Here is a 22,505-nt window from a genome sequence, read left to right on the forward strand (position 1 = left end):
ATCTGAACCATTCTTGGTTTCACGCTGCCACCTGCTGGTGAATGAATTGCTTTCTTGTGAGTGGGAATGTCGCATGTTGGATTTTAAAATTGAACACATATGGAGAAATAAGGTGTTTGGGTTTGTTTAGCTAAAAAAATGATTTGAATTTTCATTGCAATGATTTCCTGTTTTTGTAATTGCTGCCGAGCAATCAAACATGGTTTGAGAGCAAGTGAAATATCTTATATTAATTAGATGGGATTGGTTGCACCTTCTCTCACGTGTTTATGGGTTTTCTTTTTCCTGCATGAACAAAAGCATCCCTCTCCCTCCTCCCCTTCTTCCAACCTGAATTCTCATCACCTAATGTGTTGCTCACATCACCAAACTTCCAGATCCACGCTGGTGGACTCCAGACAGAGCTGCACAGACCGCAAGAAAACCAACACTTCAGAAAAAAAAAAGTCTGACTTGAGGCTCCCTTCAGCCTGAGAGGCGCAGACAGCCTGCAGACGGCTCTGCCTCACGGACGCGAAGCACCAGCGGAGCCGCCGCCGCGCGCACCCACCGTGACTCAGTGACCAACATTGACAAAAGCGGCGGCTTCTCTATCAGGGAGCACTTGTCCTAAGGCGAGGTCACCTTGAATGGGATCCAGCAGATTATCTGTTTTTGTTCTCTTGGTCTTGGTGGCGCGTGAGCGCAGCCTCTCCTCCAGGATTTAATTTACTAAGAAATCATTTCGCCTGTTTTGGACTCTTCATCTGCACACACGGTAAGAGGCTTTTTATAAACATCTGAGCTCAAATATGAGTCCAAATAAACTTGCTGTCGTTGATGATACTCTACAGGTGTTTTTATGAAAGCGCTGATAATTAAACAGAGCCGTTTTATTAAATGCACGCAGTGGTCATGTTTTAAAGATTCTATTTGTCTGCAGGACAAAACGAAATCCCACATTTGTGGAACCTGCTTCACGGTCATTAGAGCAGAATCACCTTGAACTGGATTTTTGTCATTCAGGTTTCTGGAACCAAAGCAGATTTATGTTTGCAATTAAGGCCTCACATTTAGAAAGAATCAGAAACAGTATTTTTTTATTCCGGGAAACAGTTAGAGTTCATTTGCATGATTTTGCCGAAAATTTCAGCATGTCATGGAGGTGAAAACATGACGTTCCTTGGAAATATTTAACCTGTTCTGGGAATTAGGAAAATGCTTGAATCAGAGCCATTTTAGCATTATTATGGAACAATTTCTGAATGTACCTTTATCCCTCTTTTTTAATTCAGGTTGTGGTTTCTTTTCACGAGTCAATTTTGAAATGTGTAGATTTTTTTTAAAGAATTGTCTGACTGTGATTTACCAGCCGTGTTTCTCTCATGTTTGAGTCAGCAGGTGCAGCATCTCTCATTCATTTTAATCCTGTCAGTCAGTCTCGTTTTTCCTCATTTGATAGCACAAAAAGAAATTTTGTCTGAATAAAGCAAGAAAAAGTAAGCGGGGTTTCTGAGGTGAGGGCTTTGGCTCAGGGTCTCGGGAGTGATGGCGGCGTCTGCACCCACCTCCTCCTCCACTACCTCCCCCGGCGGCGCAGCGGATCCCAACTCGACAAATTTACGGCCGCCGGGCTCAAGTAGGTCCATCACAGATAAAATGCTATTTTCACGCGTGCTATATACTTTGTGGGCAATGACATTAATCATTTTCATTGGGGTGGGGGGCTGAAGTGGGCTTGGGGGGGGGGGGGGGGGGGGGGCTGTTTAAAAGGTCTTCCTTTACCACAAATCACAGCTGCATTTCATTCACGCACACGGACCCCCATGCAGAAGGATGCTGCTGACAACAGTGCACTTCCCAGACAGGCCCAATTATTTCTATTCCTAGTGCTATTCCTAATTCTATTCTCATCCTTATTCTTATTCTCATTCTTGTTCTTATTTTTATTTTTATTCTATTCCTTTTACCATTCTTATTATTATTATTTTCATTATTATTATTATTATATATCCTCTTATTATTATTGCTTCTCTAAATGTGCATTTTTAACCAAAAGAATTACTTTAAAAATCAATTTGCTGCTCTGCATGGACCTATCGTGCCGTGCGTAAAAAAGAGAGAATTGCCTACGTAAGAGCATGTTAATTCAGCCATAATAAATAGACTCTAATGGCACTCCAGAGCCCTGTAGCCTTTAAGTGGAGACCACTGAGAAACCACAATCCTTTCATTGCCTGCCTTAAGCAGAAAAAAGCCCGATTCTGTCTTTGAAAGGAGGTCAGGAATCAGGTAAAAGTAAAAGCACCAAATAAACGAATACGAGAAAAGAGTGGCGATGAAAAAATTAATGCTTCGTGCACTTTTAGTAGAATCATTTTAATATTTTCTTTTTCTTTTTTGTTGTTGTGCCTTATTCAAAATAATATCCTAAAATGTGGTGGTGGTGAGGTGGCGCTTCCCTGGTGAATGAATATTTAGACCGTGCCAGGCCTCTCTTCTAACCTCCAAACGCGTGACACGCACCAGTGTGTCTTTTTCCTTTGTTTCCTTTCTCTTCTCCCGCTTTCAGCAGCGGGGGTTGGAGGGAAGGAGCTCTTGAAGTGCGTTTAGTGCGCTGAGCAGTGAGGCCAATGATGTGTCTAATGATCCAAAGCAAGGGTTAAATTGGGAAGTGGGAATAGGACTGATCACCTCCTGCCTCTGTTGCTGCTTTTCTTCTTCTCTCCCCCCACCCCCCTTTCACATGCCCTTCTTCTAAATTGCTGCTTTTGATGCTTTTGCTTCCCATTCATGGTACACCCCCCACCCCCACCCTCCAATGCTGGAAGCCCTTGATAAGGCAGATATTCTGTATCTGTCAGCGGCCAGCCGGCTCCTGTCTGGAGTTGCTCGCGTCTAAAGCTGCATCTTTTCACTCAATTAGATCTTCAGGCTGGGGCGGATTTTCAAAAGCCTAATTAATTGGAAGTCCTGCGGGTCATAAAAGCACAATGCAAGCAGACCAATGCACATCCACGGTGCTGGTGGATGTTGATTATCCCCACGCTTTAGCATGCTGAATGAATCCTGCCTGCACTTCTTTATTTATTTTTAAAAACACTTTTTCCTGATCTTTTCTTTTCTTTTTTCATTTACAAATGCTCTCAGGTTATGATGCGTGGTGTGGAGTTGCGCATGGATGTACTAGAAAACTGGGGATGAAAATATGTGGTAAGTTTCACATTTATTGAAATGTGTATGAAGGAAAACATCCAAATAAAGCGCGGCCTGCGCTGACTGTTTTTCTACAATAGATGATATTAAATAAAATAAATCTATGTTTGCAATAATAACAAACATAATTCACCTTTCTTCAGTTCGCTTCATCTGTAATACCCATTTTCTTCCAGTCTGGTTTTGATATTGAATTCTTTTTCATGCGTCAAACATACAAATGAGGGTTTTGGCATGAATTTTACGCATGAGTGCGCAGCGTTTGACCGACTCGTTCTTTCCCAAATTTAATGTATAATACAATAGAAACCAACGCAAAACAAACTTTTTGTTTTTTACGGTTTGGATCTGGACAGATGCTGGCTTTAAGGTTTTCTCCATACATTTGCGTTTAAATTTTCGTTTTTTTCATTGAAAATTGTGGACTTAAAGACCTTTATTGTTTTGTTTAGATATAAAGTTCATTTATATTAGAAAGTAAAAAATGACAAAGAGGCAATATTTCTTAAGAAGTTACAGCTGTTTATGCCTCTACTGATTTGTGCTGGAGTGGAACACCCTCACCCCCCACCCTCGCGCATTAATAGGATAGGATGGGACTCATGAAGTGTGGAATACAGTACAGATCCACAGAGAGCAGAGAGACGAGATAAATGGGAGAAGAGGGAGTGTGCCACTGTGAAAAAGTTGCAACTCTCATCATGTTTGGCAGCTGTAGGCACCCTCCGGGCTCATCTCCTTCTTGTAATCGTTTAGGGTTCTTGCAGAAGAACGACAGTCTGGAGGAGAGGAGCAGGATTGTGAGTTTCCTGAAGGAGCGCACAGCCTCAAACCTGCTGTCCTGCGACAACATGGAAGGAGACGCGCGTTTCAGGCGGACAGAAACCGACTTTTCCAATCTGTTTGCAAGAGGTCTGATCAATTTATTGCTCGAGATTATTATAAAATCTGACGATAAATGATTTTCTTTACTGTTAGTAAATCCCAAACAATTCCAATTTATCCTAAAAATATCTTAGAGCTTGTTGTTGAACATTAACGACAAAAATCCATGTTAAAATTTAATATTTAATAGATTTGTTACCTGCCAAAAATGGGGAGGAAGTCACCATGCAGTTTCTACTGGAAGTTGTGGAAATCCTTACTAGCTACGTCCGCAAGACTTTTGACAGATCCACCAAGGTCTTGGACTTCCATCACCCCCACCAGCTGCTGGAGGGCATAGAAGGCTTCAACCTGGAGCTTTCTGAGCATCCCGAGTCTCTGGAGCAGATCCTGGTGGACTGCAGGGACACCCTGAAATATGGAGTGAGAACAGGTAAAAAAGCTCAATTACCAACTCTGATTATTCTGGAAAACTTGTGATCACTTTAGTCTGTTGTTGTTGTTGTTTACCCATTTCAGGTCACCCAAGGTTCTTTAACCAGCTGTCCACTGGATTAGACATCGTAGGGTTGGCAGGAGAGTGGCTCACTTCCACAGCCAACACTAACATGTGAGTGTGGGAGACGTCACCTTTTGTTTGCTCTCATTTGTTTTCCAATGGTCCATGAAGAGACCAGGCTTTTAGCTGAAGCCATACTTGAAGTGACGTACAGTAATTACCGTCTTTGGCAACAAAAAGCCCAGCGAGCTCTAATAGTCCGTCAGTCAAGCAAGAAAAATAAGGGCCGAAAAAGAGGATGATTGTTCAGCTACGCCCCAGCAGCATTGTCAATAGTGGCTATACGCTTAAAGGAGGTGGTATTTCAGCCCTCCAGGCGCACCAAATTACATATTGATTAGCATTTGTAGGTTACATGGTGTCTTTGTTTCATGTGATGCGAGTTCCAGTGATGTAACAAGGAAGGCAAAGGGGACCCTTTCTCTTCTGACCAGCCGTGAGCTGCTATCAGCAGGACTAAGCTGCAGTTTGGTCAATATGAGAAATCTTTTCCAGCTGAAATGTCAATGCTTTATATTTTCAGTTATAACTGTTGATTAGAAGGTTCATGATCCAACTGCTTTGTAGATAGCTGTCATTCAAAGAGAAGCACATGTTTCTGTCCTCTTATGGGTGCAGAAATCATCAGGGAAAAGTGATTTTTTTTATGGATCTATTTACCCCCAGACGGAAAGAATGGACCAGATCGGTGTCCTCAGTTATGTTCTCACGTTTCTCTCTGTTCAATCTTTAATCATTGAATATATAAACTTTTGGTCAATTTAAAAAATAAAAAATAAAAAAATAACTATTTTAGAGTTAAATGATCTTTGATGGATTTTCTTGATCAAGTTGTTTGGCTTCTGAAAGACAATTAGTACTACTTTATTATATGACTTTCAATATTCTTTTGTGCAGAAATGATTTTAAAACATAACTGAGACTTATTAAAAAATTTAAAAAAGAAACCTTTTCAGAAAAACATGTTTTTAAGGGACTTCCCAGGCTTTACACTGTAGATGTTTTGAAACTGAGATGGCCTCCATGCAGCTTGTGAAGCCCAAACAGACTATACTTGTTTCAGAATGTATTGTTTACGTTCACCAAGAGATGTCTCCTAAATACTAGATTCAACCGATCAATACACTTTCAATAAAGAATTTCCCTAATATCAATTAGGCATTTTAAAGTAAGAATCATATTATTCATAAGCTGATAGCCTTGTATGTTAGTGAAAAGAAGTCATCTCTATCAATGTGACTAACTTCCACAGAGCACGGCTACTGCTTACACTCCAATTTACCATTATTAATGACTCCATCACCCCTAATTATCCCTGGCAGATATTGACTGACACTAATACACTGACAGTCCCATCCAGGTCTTGCGTAATCAGACCCTATGAGCTTTGTCTGTACAATTAAAATTGATGTAGGGCTTTTCTGAGGGTTGCATCCGATTTGCTTTGTTTTTTCTCTTCCTGTAAGCGTGCTGACCGTTCTGTGAGGAACAATACTGTTGTTCCTCAGACTGTCTTTGCATAAATGGACCCCATTGTGCTGTAATTTGATAAATAATTGTCTGGAGAAGATGAATGAGTCCGCTTGCATTCTTTTTGAATGCATTGTGTTGCAGAACATCTTTCATGTACTTGAACTAAAGATTCATTTGTGCATTCTTCAGAATAAAATTCCTTAAAAATCAAATTTATAGGTAGAAACTTTTCAGGTTTATTTCTCATTATAAATTTGCGCTGTTTTTTAAGACTGGTTCTTTAAATTGAGTAAAATAGCACCAGATTTTTAGCTTAATTATAAGCCCCTAATTAACCTATTTTGACAAGACAGTCTGGTTTTGGATTTACTTGTGCATTTTTGCACCTCTGCTGCACAAGTATGCAAAAAAAAAAAATTCTCGGAAAGTATAGAAAAATGCAAACATAATTCGTCCATTCAACTACAGTAAAATCTGCATAAAGGTGTCCAACTCTGGATTAATTCACAGTTCCAGATTTTAACAAAAAGGGTGACTTTTCTGGTTGGTTTAAATGTGATTTTTCTCTGTCCCCGCCAGGTTTACTTACGAGATCGCTCCAGTTTTTGTGCTAATGGAACAGCTGACGCTCAAAAAAATGAGAGAGTTTATTGGCTGGCCAAACGGAGAGGGCGATGGAATATTTTCTCCAGGTAAAAAAGCAACCCCTGCTTGCTCAGTACAGAGATGAATGGGGTGCATTCATTGATGCAAACATGCATTATTTTAAAGAAACTGAGATGTGAGTAAAGTACTTGATCAACAATTACAGTCAAGCAAAACTCAGCAAAGCAAAACAATGAGGTAAATGTCAGGAAAAACAATAGCAACCATAACAATTTTTGCATGCCTGAATCTGATAAATATGTTTCACAAGATTTTATTGTGCCGCTTGAAATTAAATGTGGCCATTTTCCAGCAACCAATGTTTAAACTTCAACTCGGGTTATGCGGAAGACAACATTATGACATTTAGCTGCAGTTATGCATTAGCTGGTGGACAGGGTGAGGTATTAGCATCTTGTTGAAGGTCCAACACTTTGAAGCAAAACTTAGTTTTGCTTTTTATTTTGTTTCTGTTTTGAAATGGGTTGTGAATTTGCTATTGCATGAACTTTTCTTATTCGAACAGCTCCATTGACCTTAGTTTGGCAGAACCTTCCTTTGAAATGTGATAGACAGAGTCACCAAATTGTTTTATTTGAGTTAAAGCTTCTCCACAGTGCCAAATTAGTTGGGTAATTTCATTTTTAAGAAGTACAAAATTTGCACATTTGGGAGAGAAAAAGTTAACTAAATGGTCAGTTCAGGAAGTCAAAAATGTAAAAGAATGTAATTATCAGTTGTAACTAAAGCTGAAAATAATCGTTGATGTGTCTTTTTGCCATTCTTTTGTAAAAGATTATACAAAAACTGAGTCTGGAGACTCACGTTCAGTGACTTTCAATCAAATTTGAATCTTTAGTGACTTCTCAGCTTTTGCGTTGTGTCCATTATGATTGAAGCTTTAGACAGTTAAACTGTGAGGTTTGACATGGACTTTGGCTTGTAGGGTGCATGGCTTGGTTTTTCACTCAAAGCAAGAGATGTTTGTTCTTCTAGGCTATGAAGTTGAAGTACGCATGTGTGTAGGATTGTCCTGACTGATGGGATCAGTTGTCAAAAATGGTCTGTCGACATCCTGAAAAATGTCCTGTCATCCTCCGTCCGTCTGTCAGACTAAGATACTGTGCTCAACTTCCCACAAGCTCTTCCTGTTTTGTCTTCCTTCTCCCCTGCCGTCACATATAGCTAATATCTGCATCGGTCATGTGGTTTTCCTCCATCAACTGTATTTTAGCTGCTTTTTCGTTCTGTTAAAAATGTAAAATAGTTTTTGAGGACTTGAGTTTTACTATCTTGAAAAAAAACCTCAGTTCTTGTAAAGTACCTTGGGCCAGATTAGAAACCTTGGAGATTTGATATTTATTTTAAATGAGCACAAAGTTCCAAGAACAGGCACAAAGAAAAGCATTAAAGTCCTTTCTTTCTGCCAATGGGGGTCTTTCAGGAGGTGCCATTTCCAACATGTACAGTGTGATGGTTGCCAGATACAAGTTCTTCCCTGAAGTCAAGACCAAAGGCATGGCGGCTGCCCCCCGGCTGGTCCTCTTCACCTCAGAGCACGTATGTGTTACACTTTCCAGTCATATCACCTCCTGAGAGCATTTACATGGAGCTTGAAAATCAATATACGCTTCCTTGGATGTACCTCACACTTAATTTATCACTGATAATATTCTGCTCCTGCAGAGCCACTACTCCATCAAGAAAGCCAGTGCAGCTCTGGGCTTTGGAACAGAGAACCTGATCCTGTTGAGCACAGACGAGAAGTATGCTGGGTTTTAGCTGCATGCTAATGATCTATAGAAACTAAAACGTCAAATATGTGGTTGCCTTGTCTTTTCTTCTTACCAGAGGAAGAGTCATTCCTGCTGATTTGGAAGCCAAAGTAATCATGGCCAAGCAAAAGGTCAAATTCATTTTGCCTATTTTTCTACTCTATTTTCTGTTTGTTTCTGGAATTTCAGATATAAATGTACTCGCTCTGAGGTTCCGATTTTTGATCAGCTACACTTCTGAAGTGCATCTGAGCATTCAGGGATCAAACCACTAAACATCTACCACGTGAACCACGGCTACACTCATTTTTCCTCTGCCTTTTTCCCTTCCAGGGTTATGTTCCTTTGTTTGTGAACGCCACGGCAGGTACCACCGTCTACGGAGCCTTTGATCCCATCAATGAAATCGCAGACATCTGTGAAAAATACAACATATGGCTTCATGTGGACGTAAGTGCATGATAATAACCTCCAGTTGATGCGTTTTTTACATTTCTGGTGACCAGTTCAGATCAATATGTGAAGTGTTACAACTGGAGCCTTGTGTCCTGTGCAGGGTGCATGGGGAGGAGGTTTACTGATGTCCAGGAAGCACAAGCACAAGCTGGATGGAATACACAGGTAAAGGAATGCCATGATAGCAAGGAAGAGTGGAGCTGCAGAATGAAAAAATAACAATAGTTGACCATAGGATTTTATTTTAAAACGTGCAAATTTGTGTTGAAGATGAAAGAAAACTACTTTTCCCTCTGCCTTTTGTCAAATGCCTTTTTTCGTGTGACGGGTGACGTCTCCTGCACTGGAACAGCCATACACTACATGAAAAAAGCATTAATTAAAAATGTTAATTTCTTGAATCATGGGAATTTAAACCATTATCGTAATTATCAGTCATATAAACTAGTTATTCTAACTAGTGATGCCAGCAAACTGTGAAATGTCATTTTTTTTTAAAAAAAGAAATCACTGGCAAGTTCCTGATTCAATTCCATTTCATTTATATTACATCACTTTTCTTTCTTTTTTAATTTTTATTCCAAATCATAATTTGCTGGTTTTTGAAGGGACTTAATAAAACAGATCAAACTGAAAAACTAATAGCAAAACAGCAAAAGGTATTTAAGGAAAACTGATTTGATGAACTGATATTGTGTCTCATAAGTGAAGATCTGTTTATTTAGAAAACTTCTAGAAAGCCATATGACATTTGAGAACCTGGTTAATATTTCAGTGTATTGTGTATAAACTGCTGATTCTAGTTTCAGCACAGGCACAAAGCATGAAGCAGGAGATTTATAAAATGAGCTTCTTTGGCCAGATTGAAACCATACATCCCCGAGTCTGATCACACTTCTGTTTTATCTTTGGAGAGTCTTGATTTGGTGGATTCTTGCAGAAGGTTAACTTCGACAAATTTAGCCATCATTTGATTTGATTTGATTTGATTTATTGATTTATTTCAAGCATTGTAGTCAAAGCAATAAATAATTTATACATATTTATTAAACTCATTACAGAAATGTTGAAATGCATAGTTTATAAAGACAGAAAACAAAACAAAAAAGTCACTTAAATCACATTTTGCTTAATTAAATATTGTGATCATTAACTAAAGTCAACTAGAGTTTGATTTATTGCTTGAAAAGGAGTGGGAAGAAGCGAATTTATATAATCCCAACCCTACTGAGTTAATTCATTTTATGGTTTTACAGTTTTTGTAATCCGGTTCTGATCCGATAGATTCTTTTCAAGTAACAAAATGATCAACTTCGGAAAACATTTATTCATGATTTCAGTAAACAGTATCTGTAACCAATATGTAATAATCATTGATTATTATTAGAACACATTAACACAATAAACCAGTAATTATTGCTACACATTACAGATCAAGTAAAGAAAATCAATAGCTTATTGATTGTAATTTAAACATTTCACTAATCATTATTGCACATTACAATGTAATACTCATTGATTGTAATCATGAATTACGACTTTTAATGGTTTAGGAGAAATCTTACTACCTCAGCAAAAAACAGCAAATTCTGAGCAAAAACGCAGTTTTCCCAAAACATTTTTATCCGCTTCTTTTATTTTCCAGCAAGTCTTCACCTCAAAATCAAAGTGCACAAAAATATGGCTGGATGACTTTAGCGAGTAATGACTTGACCAAACCTGCCAAGGTTCAAGAGCAGTGCCTGTAAGCCTGACCTTGTACTTTTTCTAGAATGACTTGGCACTAAATTATACACAAACACTGAAATCTTTAAAAAATAAATAATCCCTGCAAGAAAAAAAATGTAAATCTGCAAAATGAAGACCAACTAAACATCCATCCATTTTTTCTTGACCCGCAATATCCCTTGTGGGGTCACTGGGTTGCCAGAGCCTGCTGGGGGAAGGCGGAGGAAGGCCTGGACAGGTCCAATCAAAAATCTAATATAGCCATTAAAGCTGCTGTTAAACTGGTAGATAAATACTTTTGCCAACATAGAAAACATCCATACTTTGGTTAAAGATTTAAATGAGTCTTTTGAAACTTTTTCCAAAGCAATAATCATTGTTGCTTTAGAATTCCAGTTTAGTCAAATTTTAACACCCAAATATTATTTTCTCACAAATGTACAATTTGTTTAACAGACCAAAAAAAAAACAACACATCCCAGAATTCATTTTCTTTGCTGTAATGCGTTTGCAGGGCAAACTCAGTCACCTGGAATCCCCATAAGATGATGGGGGTGCCACTGCAGTGCTCTGCTATAATGGTCAGAGAAAGGGTGAGTGTGTGCTCCACTCAACACTACCACCTCTCACACACACACCTCCAATATATCTCTCATCACTGTTTGTTTATTTCACAGGGATTATTACAAGGTTGCAACTCCATGTGTGCGGGCTACCTGTTCCAGCCAGACAAACAGTATGATGTGACGTATGACACAGGCGACAAGGCCATCCAGTGCGGCCGGCATGTGGATATCTTTAAGTTCTGGCTCATGTGGAAGGCAAAGGCGAGTATCGATACTCTGGAGTCAATCCCTGAAGGTGTATTTTTGAGAGTACGAGCGAAACAGCTCTTGTTTCTGTGGACTCAACAGGGAACCGTTGGATTTGAGCAGCATATTGATAAATGCTTGGATCTGTCAGCGTACTTCTACAGCAAAATAAAAAACAGAGAGGGCTTTGAGATGGTGTTCAGCGGGGAGGTGAGATAACTGTTCTGAGAGAGAAAAAAAGGTTTTAACCCAGTCACTCTGCACTTACACAGTTCTAAAAATGGTTTTCTATTTTAAGTTGGCCTATTAGGAATTTTTTTTTTTTTTTTTTGCTTCTAACACCATGAAAAGAAAAGTAGTTCAAGTTACGTTCTTTAGGGTTTACCAGTTCATAATTGAAATGTTTTTCCTCTCATCAGCCGCAGCACACAAATGTCTGCTTCTGGTACATTCCACCAAGCCTACGTGGCATGCCTGATGGCACAGAGAGGCGTGAGAGGCTCCATAAGGTAAGGATTCATTTGCGCTCTTTTAAAGACCCGTTGGTAGTTCCTCTTCTTTCCTAATCTGATGGTTGAAAACCTTTACTCCAAAGGCTAATTGTTCTGGAGAAGTTTTTTTTATTTTGTCAATCTGCTTTATTTCTGAGTGAAAGCTTAACTTAACTAAACGAGTCAAATCTTGTGGGTCTGAAAACTTTAGTGTTCTAGTTCGGATGTGGTTAACCTGCAGGGTGGATGCAGACAGACTCCTTTGGTAACAAGGACAAGAGGTCATCTGTGCATTTCAAGTAAAAAAAAAATACATGCTTAAAGCAAAACAAATCTGTAGAAATGCAAATCAAGAAAACTTTTGAAAGTGAGCAGATGTGAACTGGTAAGGATGTCTGTACATAACCAATCAAACGTTTGAATGGCCAGTGTGTTCAAACATTTGACTGATGGGTGGAACAAACCAGCCTGACAAGGGTTGGAACCATTCACTGTGTATGAGAACTGGACTGAGTAGCCCCTCCCCCTGGGGTTTCAAACAGGAAGTACCCAGTGCTTCAAGAAGCCAAAATTGCAGAGATTTCTATTAAGAAATAAAAAGCTATCATTGTTTATAGAGTAACCATTTTTGCTCTGCTACCTTTTCTTTTAACCTTTTTCTGCTAATCATGTTTTTCTTGATGTTTTTTCTTTATTGCAAGTTATTTAAGTTACAAACTGATCAATCAGATGCCTGAATAAAAGTATGTGGCACCCGCTGGCCCCCATGTGACATGTTTAAAAAGTTTGATTGACAGATCTTGTGTAACCCACTGTCAAGTGGTAGGGGTTTGGACTTCCAACAAGCTCACACCTGATTGACAAGTGTGGTTGCCATAGAAACGTTGACTCAGACCTACTTAAACTAATGACCGCTTACTGATGTCATCTGGCTTCAATAATACAGCGTCATATGCATAATTATTAACTGGATTGACAAGGCTAAAAAATGTAACTCAGTAAAGATATCATCAATCTAACCACAGAGGTCTTTTTTAGGACCATAAATGTCTTTATTTTTTATTTTTAAACATCGGCTGTTTTAGAAAATGGGCTTAATAGATTCTTGCATGACAAGCCACCTGGTGGTTCTTTGGGGAACTGACCTGGCTTCATGTACTTTTATTTTTAGACCTGCCTTGAACTAATTAAGCGACTGTCCTCTACTGCAAGCCAAGGTTTCCTTTTCCACATAATTTTTCTCTCTGGTCAGTACGGATTTGATTGGCTCTTAAATGTGCAAAAAAAACATTGAAGGGTACTTTTTGAGTATTACAGATTTAAAAAAAAAACAGGTTCAGCAAAAGACTTTGGCTTGAAACTGCACTTAGATTTAATACACACAAATCCTAAATGCACATTGATTTTTAGAGCAAATATTTGTCTGATAATCCTTCAGGTGGCCCCGAAGATCAAGGCCCTGATGATGGAGTCAGGAACTACAATGGTGGGTTACCAGCCACAGGGAGACAAGGTCAACTTCTTCCGCATGGTCATCTCCAATTCCGCTGCCACCCAGTCAGACATCGACTTCCTGATTGAGGAGATTGAGCGACTGGGGCATGAGCTATAAAAACGCAAAACCTTTTTTTTCCAACTCCACAGAGCCTTGAGTATAGCTTAATGTTCCCTTTGTCTGATGCCTGCAGGTATTTTCAGGTAATGCACAACAATAATAGCACACCCTGAATGTTTCTATGTCTACTGTCTTATGCAGCAGTGATGTGTTTAAGGAAAACATTTGCACACATGATTGTTTTAAAAAGAGGAGTAAACTTAGTAGTATTTTTGCTGAAACATTATGCCAAATGGAAAAAAAGATAGAGGGATGTTAACTAGGAGTCTGTGAACAACCCTGTTCATGTGAATAACCCTGTTTTCAAAAAAACTGACAAAGTAAGTAAAAAGCTATATTTGCTCTGTTGCCTCACACCCAAAGTAAGACAAAGTAAAGTAAAAAATATTGTAAAAATGGAAACAGTTACAAAGTACAAACTCCCATTCAGTAATGAAAAAATCACTACATATTTCATATCAAACTTAAAAAATAGAATATATTTTTGTTATGTTTCATACATGAATGCATGTAACCCTTGTGCTATCCTAGGCACTTTAACATTGGGAGTTGGGTCATCTAGACCCACTAGACAGTGCTCTGAACCTTTTTTCTTCAAAGATTTATGATCTTCACTGGTGTCCATGGATTACATGAAATCTTTCCACCTTTATCCACCTTTGTCATGGTAGGAATAACACGTCAATGTAAGGGTGGGATCATCTAAGATACCACAAGGGTTAAACTAAATCTAAGAACAGAAATGTATTTAGAAATGGGCCTCTTAACGGTGTGGGGGAAAAAACAAGAGAAAATTTGGAATTTGTAACAAAAGAGGAAATAAATACAGTAAAGTAATGTAATTCAGGAATGAACATTAAAGTAAAAGAAAATCAGAAAAGAAAAAGAGACAGTAAAATATTGAAACAACCGTGACCCTGACTCCGAGGGAACATATTTAGTAAACAGCTGAGGTGAAGTGATGATGACTGGGCTTGATGATGCGCTTTCTTTTGGTCAGAAATTGTTCATTGCTGTAAGACCTGAGTTACTTTTCCAAAGAACTTAACCAACTATAGATTTGAGTGAGTAGTGTGCTATATTTGCTCTGTTGCCTCACACCTCAAAGCTCCTGGTTTGAAACGCCGGCTGGGTCGTCCTATAGCAGCTGAATGCCACAGTCCATAAACATGCTTCATAGGTTGATTGATGATTATAAAATTGTCCCTCTGGAGTGAGTTTGATCTCCCTTTGAAACAAATGCCTGTCTTTACAACATGTAGGTTGAGTTTGGGAGAGGGGGTGAGTGTATCTGTCTGTGGCGATGAACTGGCGACTTGCCCAGAGTATACCCCACCTTTTGCCCTGAGGTAACTGGGAAAGACTCCAGCTGAGCTATTTAACAGTGTTAGAGTAATATGATAGTTCTTAAAGACTAATATAAAATGACAGCACGGTATGTTTTTTTTGAAAACAGGGTTGTCTTTGGTGAAGAACTGAAACTTCTGTAAATAGCAGCTTTTAAAGCATTATAGTACTTTCCATAGTGAATAAAATAAAAGAAAAACACTAAACTACTTTTTTCACAATTAAGATAGCACATTTAAAAGACAAACTTTTTCGCACATTCAGCATAAACCCTTATGTCATAATAAATATGTGTAATTATCAAGACAAATGCATTACAACAGGATAGCTTCAGAAACACAACAAAGATGTTTTTAGACTTTGTGTAGATTGTGTATAGTATTGTTATATTGCCTTTGTGCCAAATGTGTCCTAGTTGTACAGTGATCTAATACTTTATGTAAATTGATCATTCAGTTTAAGTAATAGATTGTTAAATCAATTTTTAATGAGAGTCTATTTATCTGCCGTCCTGTTCCATTTGTAATGTGTTCCTCCTCTTCAGAAACTCTGCTGTGTGATCTCACAACCTTTTAATTAACAGCTGTGTCTTTTTGTCTGTTTGTCAACCAAAGAAGGGTTTAGACACATGACTGAACATATAACTGGATCTTGTTCTCTTTTGTGAACAGATTCCTGTATTTATATGAGAACGCTTCATATGCTGCCTTTTAACTTTTGTGCAATCTATATTGTGTGCGGCGTTGTTGTGATTTGCTGATTGAATGTTGTCAAAATTGCTCCAAGATTAGAAGTGTGGCTGCTGCTGCTGCCAGTGCTATTGTAATAAGGAAAAAGCACAATGCTAAATGATGCACTTGGACAGCCTTTATTCTGGAGATACATGACTGTCTGTATTATTATAAGCGAAGTGAAGTACAGTTATAATATGCAAGATTTTATTTGGCATCACACGCTTTCTAAAGGCACACTTTAATGTTCATCTCTAAGCATTTTGCCTGAACAAAGAAATGCACAGTGTTTGTTATTGTATTGAAATGTATTCAACAAGTACCAGTACATTCCTGAATTAGTGGGAAAAACTTCCCCTTGTTGTCTTTAAATGTAAGCACTTTACTGAACCTATTATATGATTGTACCCACAATAAAGTATAAGCAGAAGAGACGAACATCTGCAGACATGCTTTGTAGTATGTAAAGATGTTTACGGTAAATAAATGCATGTGTGATGTAAGAAAACATTTCGATAACGGCATTTTGGATTTTGTCGTGATGTATGAGACTCAAGAAGGGAAGCCGAAGTCTTCCTGCTGCTACAGAGTTGTTGATATTTTTCTATCAGTCAGTTTCTCATTTATCTTTTGTCTTAAGTGCTTCACAACAAAATCAACGCACAAAATAGGGATAATGACTCTAAATTCATTTTTGTGGGGAGAACTAAAGTACAACGCTATGACAAGAGGAAAAGGTTTGCAGACTAATATGTTTTTGCTGAAGCTTATTCTTGCCATAACCTGTTTAGTCCTGTCAGAATGAACCATCATCTGGTGCAATTCTTAGAATAAATCCCATGGAAGTGAGCATCACACAAGGGAATGAAATTCAGTCACAATTTTGTTTGTTTCGTAGTTTATTTAGTTTGTCATTTATAATTTACACAAGGAAAATCCACTTGACTCTACACGTCAACAACATAAAAATGAAAAAAAAAATCTCAAAAAGTCTTTCATCTGTTCATTGCAAACATTTGTAGCACTTTCTTTCCAACAGATGTTTTACTCAGAATTTACAGCATCAACTCACAATTATCACAATAACTTTCACACAAATTATGACACAAATCATCAATTTATTCACAAGTTTCATGCTTACTTGGCATTTTACATCTTATAGATTTTTTTTGGTACATTCATTGTCCCTACATTGTTATTTTCTTGTCTATACCATAAGCCCTCCTTTCAGTGTAATTATCCGTTCCATCTTTTTGACCTCAAATGAGTTTTAAAAGATTTTTTTTCCCTATACCATCTAAAAACTTCCTTTTTTTCAGTCATCTTAATATTTATTAGTAATGTTTTGTTTTTGTTTTTTTACCTCAGTTGTGATTTGCATCTAAATAAAATCAACTAAATCAATAATTTTAATCTGATGAATAATGGATTTGATTGATTTGACTATAGTTTCTGAATCAACTCTTGATCATAATTTTCAGAGTCCTTCTCAGAATAATTATTGGCTGAATTTAAATCTTATATGTTGATCTCCAAAATACCACACAAAAAGACAAATGTGAAACAATGGTTTATTTATAATATGAGAACACTGCAGTGTTATCCAGAAAATATTGAAAATTAAAGGCTTTTTCTATTTTTTACATTTATTTACTGTTTCCACATGAAGAACTCAAAAATCAACTTTATGAAATGTAGAGAATCTTTCCAACAAAATGTTAAAGCACTAAACGAAACAGGACCCAGTGGTGTTTTATTTTTAATTTGCCAATTTTCTCACAGTAAAAAAAAAAAAAAAAAAAAGAGTAAAAACTGAGGGATTGTTTCTTTTGCACAATTTAGCCACTAGATGTGACTCAATTTTGCAGAATTCCAATTTAGTTTAAAAAAAAAACATAATCAATTTTGTTCTTTGTAAGAATCAGGGACTTAAACTACAATTGGCCTCACTTCCAAACTTTCTGCCATCATGGAAGTTCCAGATCTCTCCATGACGTTTCTTTGGTCTCATAAGAATCTAGAAAGGAACATTGCAAAATAAAACCACCAACATATGTATATACAAGCTAAAATATTTGTACGTGTTTTTAAATGCTGTTTTTACAGATCTTCTTGTTAGACTGAGAGAGAATCAGTGATCAGTGCACAACTTATCTATAACAGAAGTCATTTCATAATTGAGCTGAGTCCATCAAGAAGAGGCTAAAGATCATCCTTGCAAAAATAATCAGTTATCAAACCATTATTTAACATGGGTGTGTAAATGGACAAGTTTTCTATCCAAATATTTTTTGTCCACTTATTTCACTGGTTGTCTTTCCAATCCATTCATGCTGCCATCCATTGGTCTGATGAATCACCCCAGAGGGACATTTTATTGGCTGATCATCTCACAGCTGAGATTTCTCCAGCACCCCTTGCCAATCCCTTCATTTCTCTGCTCCCCCTTTTATCGTAAAATGCATTCAGCTGTGATCTTTTAACATTTTTTCTCCTCCGTACAGCCCATTTCAAGGATCTGCCTGGCTGTGTTTTATTTCGACACAGTCACAGAAAGATCGACCGTTTGAGCATCTCCCCGCCCTTCCTCCACCAGACAGATGGTATTTCTTTGTTTCATGCTTCAGTGCGGTGATCATTACAGACCTGATGTCAATGCTGCTTTGTGAATTTACAGGGAACAAAAAATTAAAGAGATAACCACTTAAAAAATAACTTCACACCCAATGTCACCTTTACAAAGAGGGATTATTTTCTCAGTTTGCTTCAAGGTCAGCCGTACCTCAAAAGGTTCATATCCAAAAAGCAAAATAAAGAAGCCAATATGGAGGCAGGTGCTGGAGGATAACATATAATCATTGCATGCAAATGAAACCAACCTGGTTTCTGTCACACTCTAGTGACTATGGGCACGAATGAATGGATGTTCAATAATCAGTCAACTAACGTCAGGCTGTGTGTCCATGATATCAGAGCAAGATCATTAAAATAGTTTTTTAAAAATCAAAACTTTGAAAAATTATCCCAAAAAAAATTCCTGTTCAAATGTGTTTAAAGAAAATTATTTTCATTTCCAAAATGATAAAGATAAATAGTGCAGATATTGGGCTTTGTTAAAGCTAAGCATTTATGTATTATTTCAAATGTTAAGGAAACAAATTCCATATAAAAAGGTCTTTGAAAAAGTCAGGTCAAAGTCTCTGATTACAAATTAAAAAAATAATGAATAAATAAAAACTTTATCTGACTCTTGGTTCTTAGTATTAACTAAATGAGCCAATTAAAGAAAAATGTAAAAACTGCCAGAAGGTAGACAGACAGACAGGCAGGCAGGCAGACAGATACTTACTTGGACAAAAGTGCAAAAATCAGAATCTAACAAAGTATAATGTGCAACTATGCAAAATTTGAAATGTGCCAATATAAAAAAAGTGGAACACGCTATTTTAAATGCCAACAAATTCTTGAATATATTTCTAAAGATCCCTACATGCAGGACAGTCTATACCTTCCAGAATTAAAACTAAAACTGAGCAAAACCTCCCCTAAAACAGCAACAATATGTACCGGTAATGGGAGTTTTCGCTCATTGTTACCTTGCTTTGTTTAACAGAAATGGATTCTTTCTTAAATGTATATAAGATTCTGCCTGGATAAGAATGAAAACCATCATAATTAGCTTCCAGCACGATCAGAGGGAGAGCATCACATTAGCTTATGGTGAGACAGAAAATGAGAGGCGGTGTTTTTGTGACGGTGTCTGCAGGGCGGACTCAGACCATGAAATGCCGAATGTCTGTCTCTGCACTCCTCTGCTCCCCCCTCCATTTTGCACACAGGCTCACAGAGAAAGATTTCAGCCCCATTAAGCTGATCCAGCTGGAAAAAAACTCATCTGAGAACAGACTGACTGCAAAAAAGAAAACCCATCCATCTGATTTGCTCACCTTCGTTTATTTGCATATTTTGAGACTGGAGTGAAAGTTTCCTTCTTGTTCTCAAATAGGGCAATCAGTCATCTTTTCTTTCTGAGCCGTGTCAGTCGTTTCTCTGGTACATCTCGTCAGCTGTTCCCTAATATGCCAAATATATCTCTTGCCCCTGGGAATCACTGCCACATTAGCTTCCTGATAGATACTGACATCCCCATAGTGAGAGGGAAGTCTAATGAAAGGATGATGATGATGATAATATTGACTATGGGCTCCTCGCCAAGCCTTCCCTCTATTCTGCACTCACCACTCATGCAGCTCCTCTTTAAAGCTGCTTCTATAATTGCTTTCACTTGTTAACATTTCAAAATTTGCATCCGTGTTCAGGTTTTATCGCGCTTCTGCTCCACGTGTTAGTGTGTTATCAACATGTGTGGAATTGTCCTCGTATATTTACACCAAACAGCCACTGTGTTTGACAAAAGAGTGATAACAGGATCAATTGTCGTACCTTCAGGCCTGTGTCTCCTGAGCTAATTATAATGGCTTACACTTATCTAAATAGCCTCCTTTTAATGACTGCGTGTCCCCAACCTGAATAATTGAGGTCCAGAATAAATTTTAAGCAGGAGATTGATTATTTAAAGACGGCAGGTTGCCTGTCTTCATGGCAGCGGTGTAGAAAATCTAATGTGCCACTTAAAGCCTGTGGTCTTTGTTGATGTTTTCTACATCAGCCCTGGAGCTGTGGCACTTGCAGCTTACATCTGTGTTGTAATTGCTTTTTCACCAGCTTTAACAGCCTCACAGCCCATGGGACGTGTTTTTCTTTTTTTCCAAATATTTGCTTCTTATTTTGAAGAAGGACAGTCAACAAAAACTAATTTGCTTCTGTTTGAATGTGGGACAAACCTGTGCAAGACTTTTGAAATTATGTTTAAAATGACCATTCTGGGGGCTGATCTTTAAGCGTTCATGTTTTCCTCTATCACTTTCAGCATCATGAAAAATATTGGATCAAACGTGCAAATGAGCCAATTTGCCAACACTCAAGATACTGTCAATGATGACTCTCATTCATCCAGGTTGATTCCATCATAATAGCAGGTTTAGGGGCTGTCATCTGGACTCAGTTTTTAAAGTTAGAAGACGTTTCACCTCTTATCCAAAAGGCTTTGTCATTTCAATTGAGAATTGACAACGTCTTCTAACTTTAAAAACTGAGTCCAGGTGACAGCCCCCAAACCTACTACTATGATCAACCCTCAGGATGTGACTTTGTTCTAACAGGATACCCAGTTGCTTTTGTCAGGACCAAGAGGTTATGTGTTGATGTACTCCTCATTATTTTGGACGGGCCATCCATTGTAAAAATGCCCAAAGACGAGGACAGGTCAGTTTTGTGGGCCGTAAATTTCTTCCAGAAGTGTAAATCTTTGACAACTGCTAACAGCCATCACAAAGTCTAAAGGCCTCCACAAAGCTGCTGCTGAAATATTGAGATTATTTATCTGCCTCTTGACAGAGAAATTGTCACCATGAAAGTGTATTTCTGACTTAACTTGAAATCATTTAAGATCGTTTTAGACTTTCGATGTCACTGTCTGAGCTCAAATTAGAGACTATAATAAGTTGATTCATATATTGAAAATTATATTTAACATTGGCAAAATTATTTTATATTAGCAAAAACTGGGAAAAAAAAACCCAGAAGATAAGTATCTGCTGCTTGCTGCTGCAGATTGAAGACTGCTTACAGATTGTTTGGAGGGTTGAAACGCACAGTAATCCCATTAATGCCATTTTGCAAATACAGTATATGCATGATACATCTCCGGAAACCCACTTTCATTCTTAGAACCATATCTAGTTGGAGAAGGAGAAAAACATTATAGGAAAAGAGGGGGATTCTCAAAAAAAGCAATTGTTTTTTTTTTGCATATAATATTGCTGCTTTTGACAACTATTCCAAATGTATTTTAAAGTTGATGACAGAAAAATCTCAAAAAGTTGTCCCAAGAAAAATAAAATCTGCAAAATTGAATGTGTATATCTTTTATTCTTTCTCGTATTGTTGATACTGCAACTGTGGACAATATGGTAATCATTTTAAGAAGGCCCGTCTTCTGAATAGATAGATGACATTTATTTTTTAACCTCAAAATGTAAGACAATTTTTTTGTAATCATGATGCCTTCTCAGATCTCACTTTATTTTTTTAAATGATCTGGAAAAAACAAAATTCTGTGATTAGAATAGGCTTGAATTGATTTTGTGGGCTTAATATTTACACGGTCCTGATGATCTCAGTCACAAAACATCTTTTAATGGGATAGGCTACCATGCATTTTGCATGTCAAGCAACTCACCAGATATGATGTAAAATCTGATGCTGGCTGGAATTATTTTGACAAAACTTTTACTAATTAAAATTATGAAACAAAAAAAAGAAAGAAAAGAAGGAAGGATACGTTTTTTTCATAAGCAGCACTAAAACACATTTAAATCACATTAATGCAACAACAAAAACAGAACACATTGCACTAAACAAAAAATCCTAGGAATCGAAGGTCACTATATTTGTCATAAAGCTACTTTAAAACTGTAAATTATGTGTGTTTTAGGAAATTTAGAGAAACATCAAAAACTAATTAAAATAGTCAACAGAAAAACATGAAATTGTGAACAAACATTACAAATGGAACATATTCACTAATTCAAAGAGCTTGCATTTAATTATGTGGATAATTTAAAAGTGAATACAAATAAATGATGTCAACAATTTACAGTGATCACTTTTACAAGAGTCATACAGGATGTGTGGTTAAAAATGTAATGTTTGTTGTTCGTTTTTGGTCTTA

General features: G+C 37.5%; 1 protein-coding gene across 4 annotated transcripts; it reads left to right on the plus strand.

Annotated features, from left to right (window-relative positions):
* The first annotated feature begins 324 nt into the window (after positions 1-324).
* LOC101159146 (glutamate decarboxylase 1) lies at positions 325-16,222 on the plus strand. Of its 4 annotated transcripts, none has more exons than XM_004081749.5 (17): positions 325-757; positions 1,442-1,618; positions 3,130-3,192; positions 3,952-4,107; positions 4,271-4,513; positions 4,600-4,690; positions 6,692-6,804; positions 8,202-8,317; positions 8,444-8,523; positions 8,609-8,663; positions 8,866-8,982; positions 9,089-9,153; positions 11,231-11,309; positions 11,394-11,543; positions 11,631-11,738; positions 11,948-12,037; positions 13,458-16,222. In XM_004081749.5, exons 2-17 carry the CDS (start codon positions 1,528-1,530, stop codon positions 13,629-13,631), a joined length of 1,791 nt encoding a protein of 596 aa, XP_004081797.1. In that variant the 5' UTR covers positions 325-757; positions 1,442-1,527; the 3' UTR covers positions 13,632-16,222. The 4 variants fall into 4 exon arrangements, with proteins under 4 accessions (XP_004081797.1, XP_020568631.1, XP_020568632.1 ...); XM_020712972.2 differs by having other exon boundaries at positions 360-757; positions 1,515-1,618; XM_020712971.2 differs by having other exon boundaries at positions 618-757; positions 1,419-1,618.
* Positions 16,223-22,505: the final 6,283 nt, after the last annotated feature.

Source organism: Oryzias latipes, chromosome 21 (genome assembly GCF_053564925.1).
Source record: "Oryzias latipes strain Hd-rR chromosome 21, Olatipes_Hd-rR_3.1".
NCBI lineage: Eukaryota > Metazoa > Chordata > Actinopteri > Beloniformes > Adrianichthyidae > Oryzias > Oryzias latipes.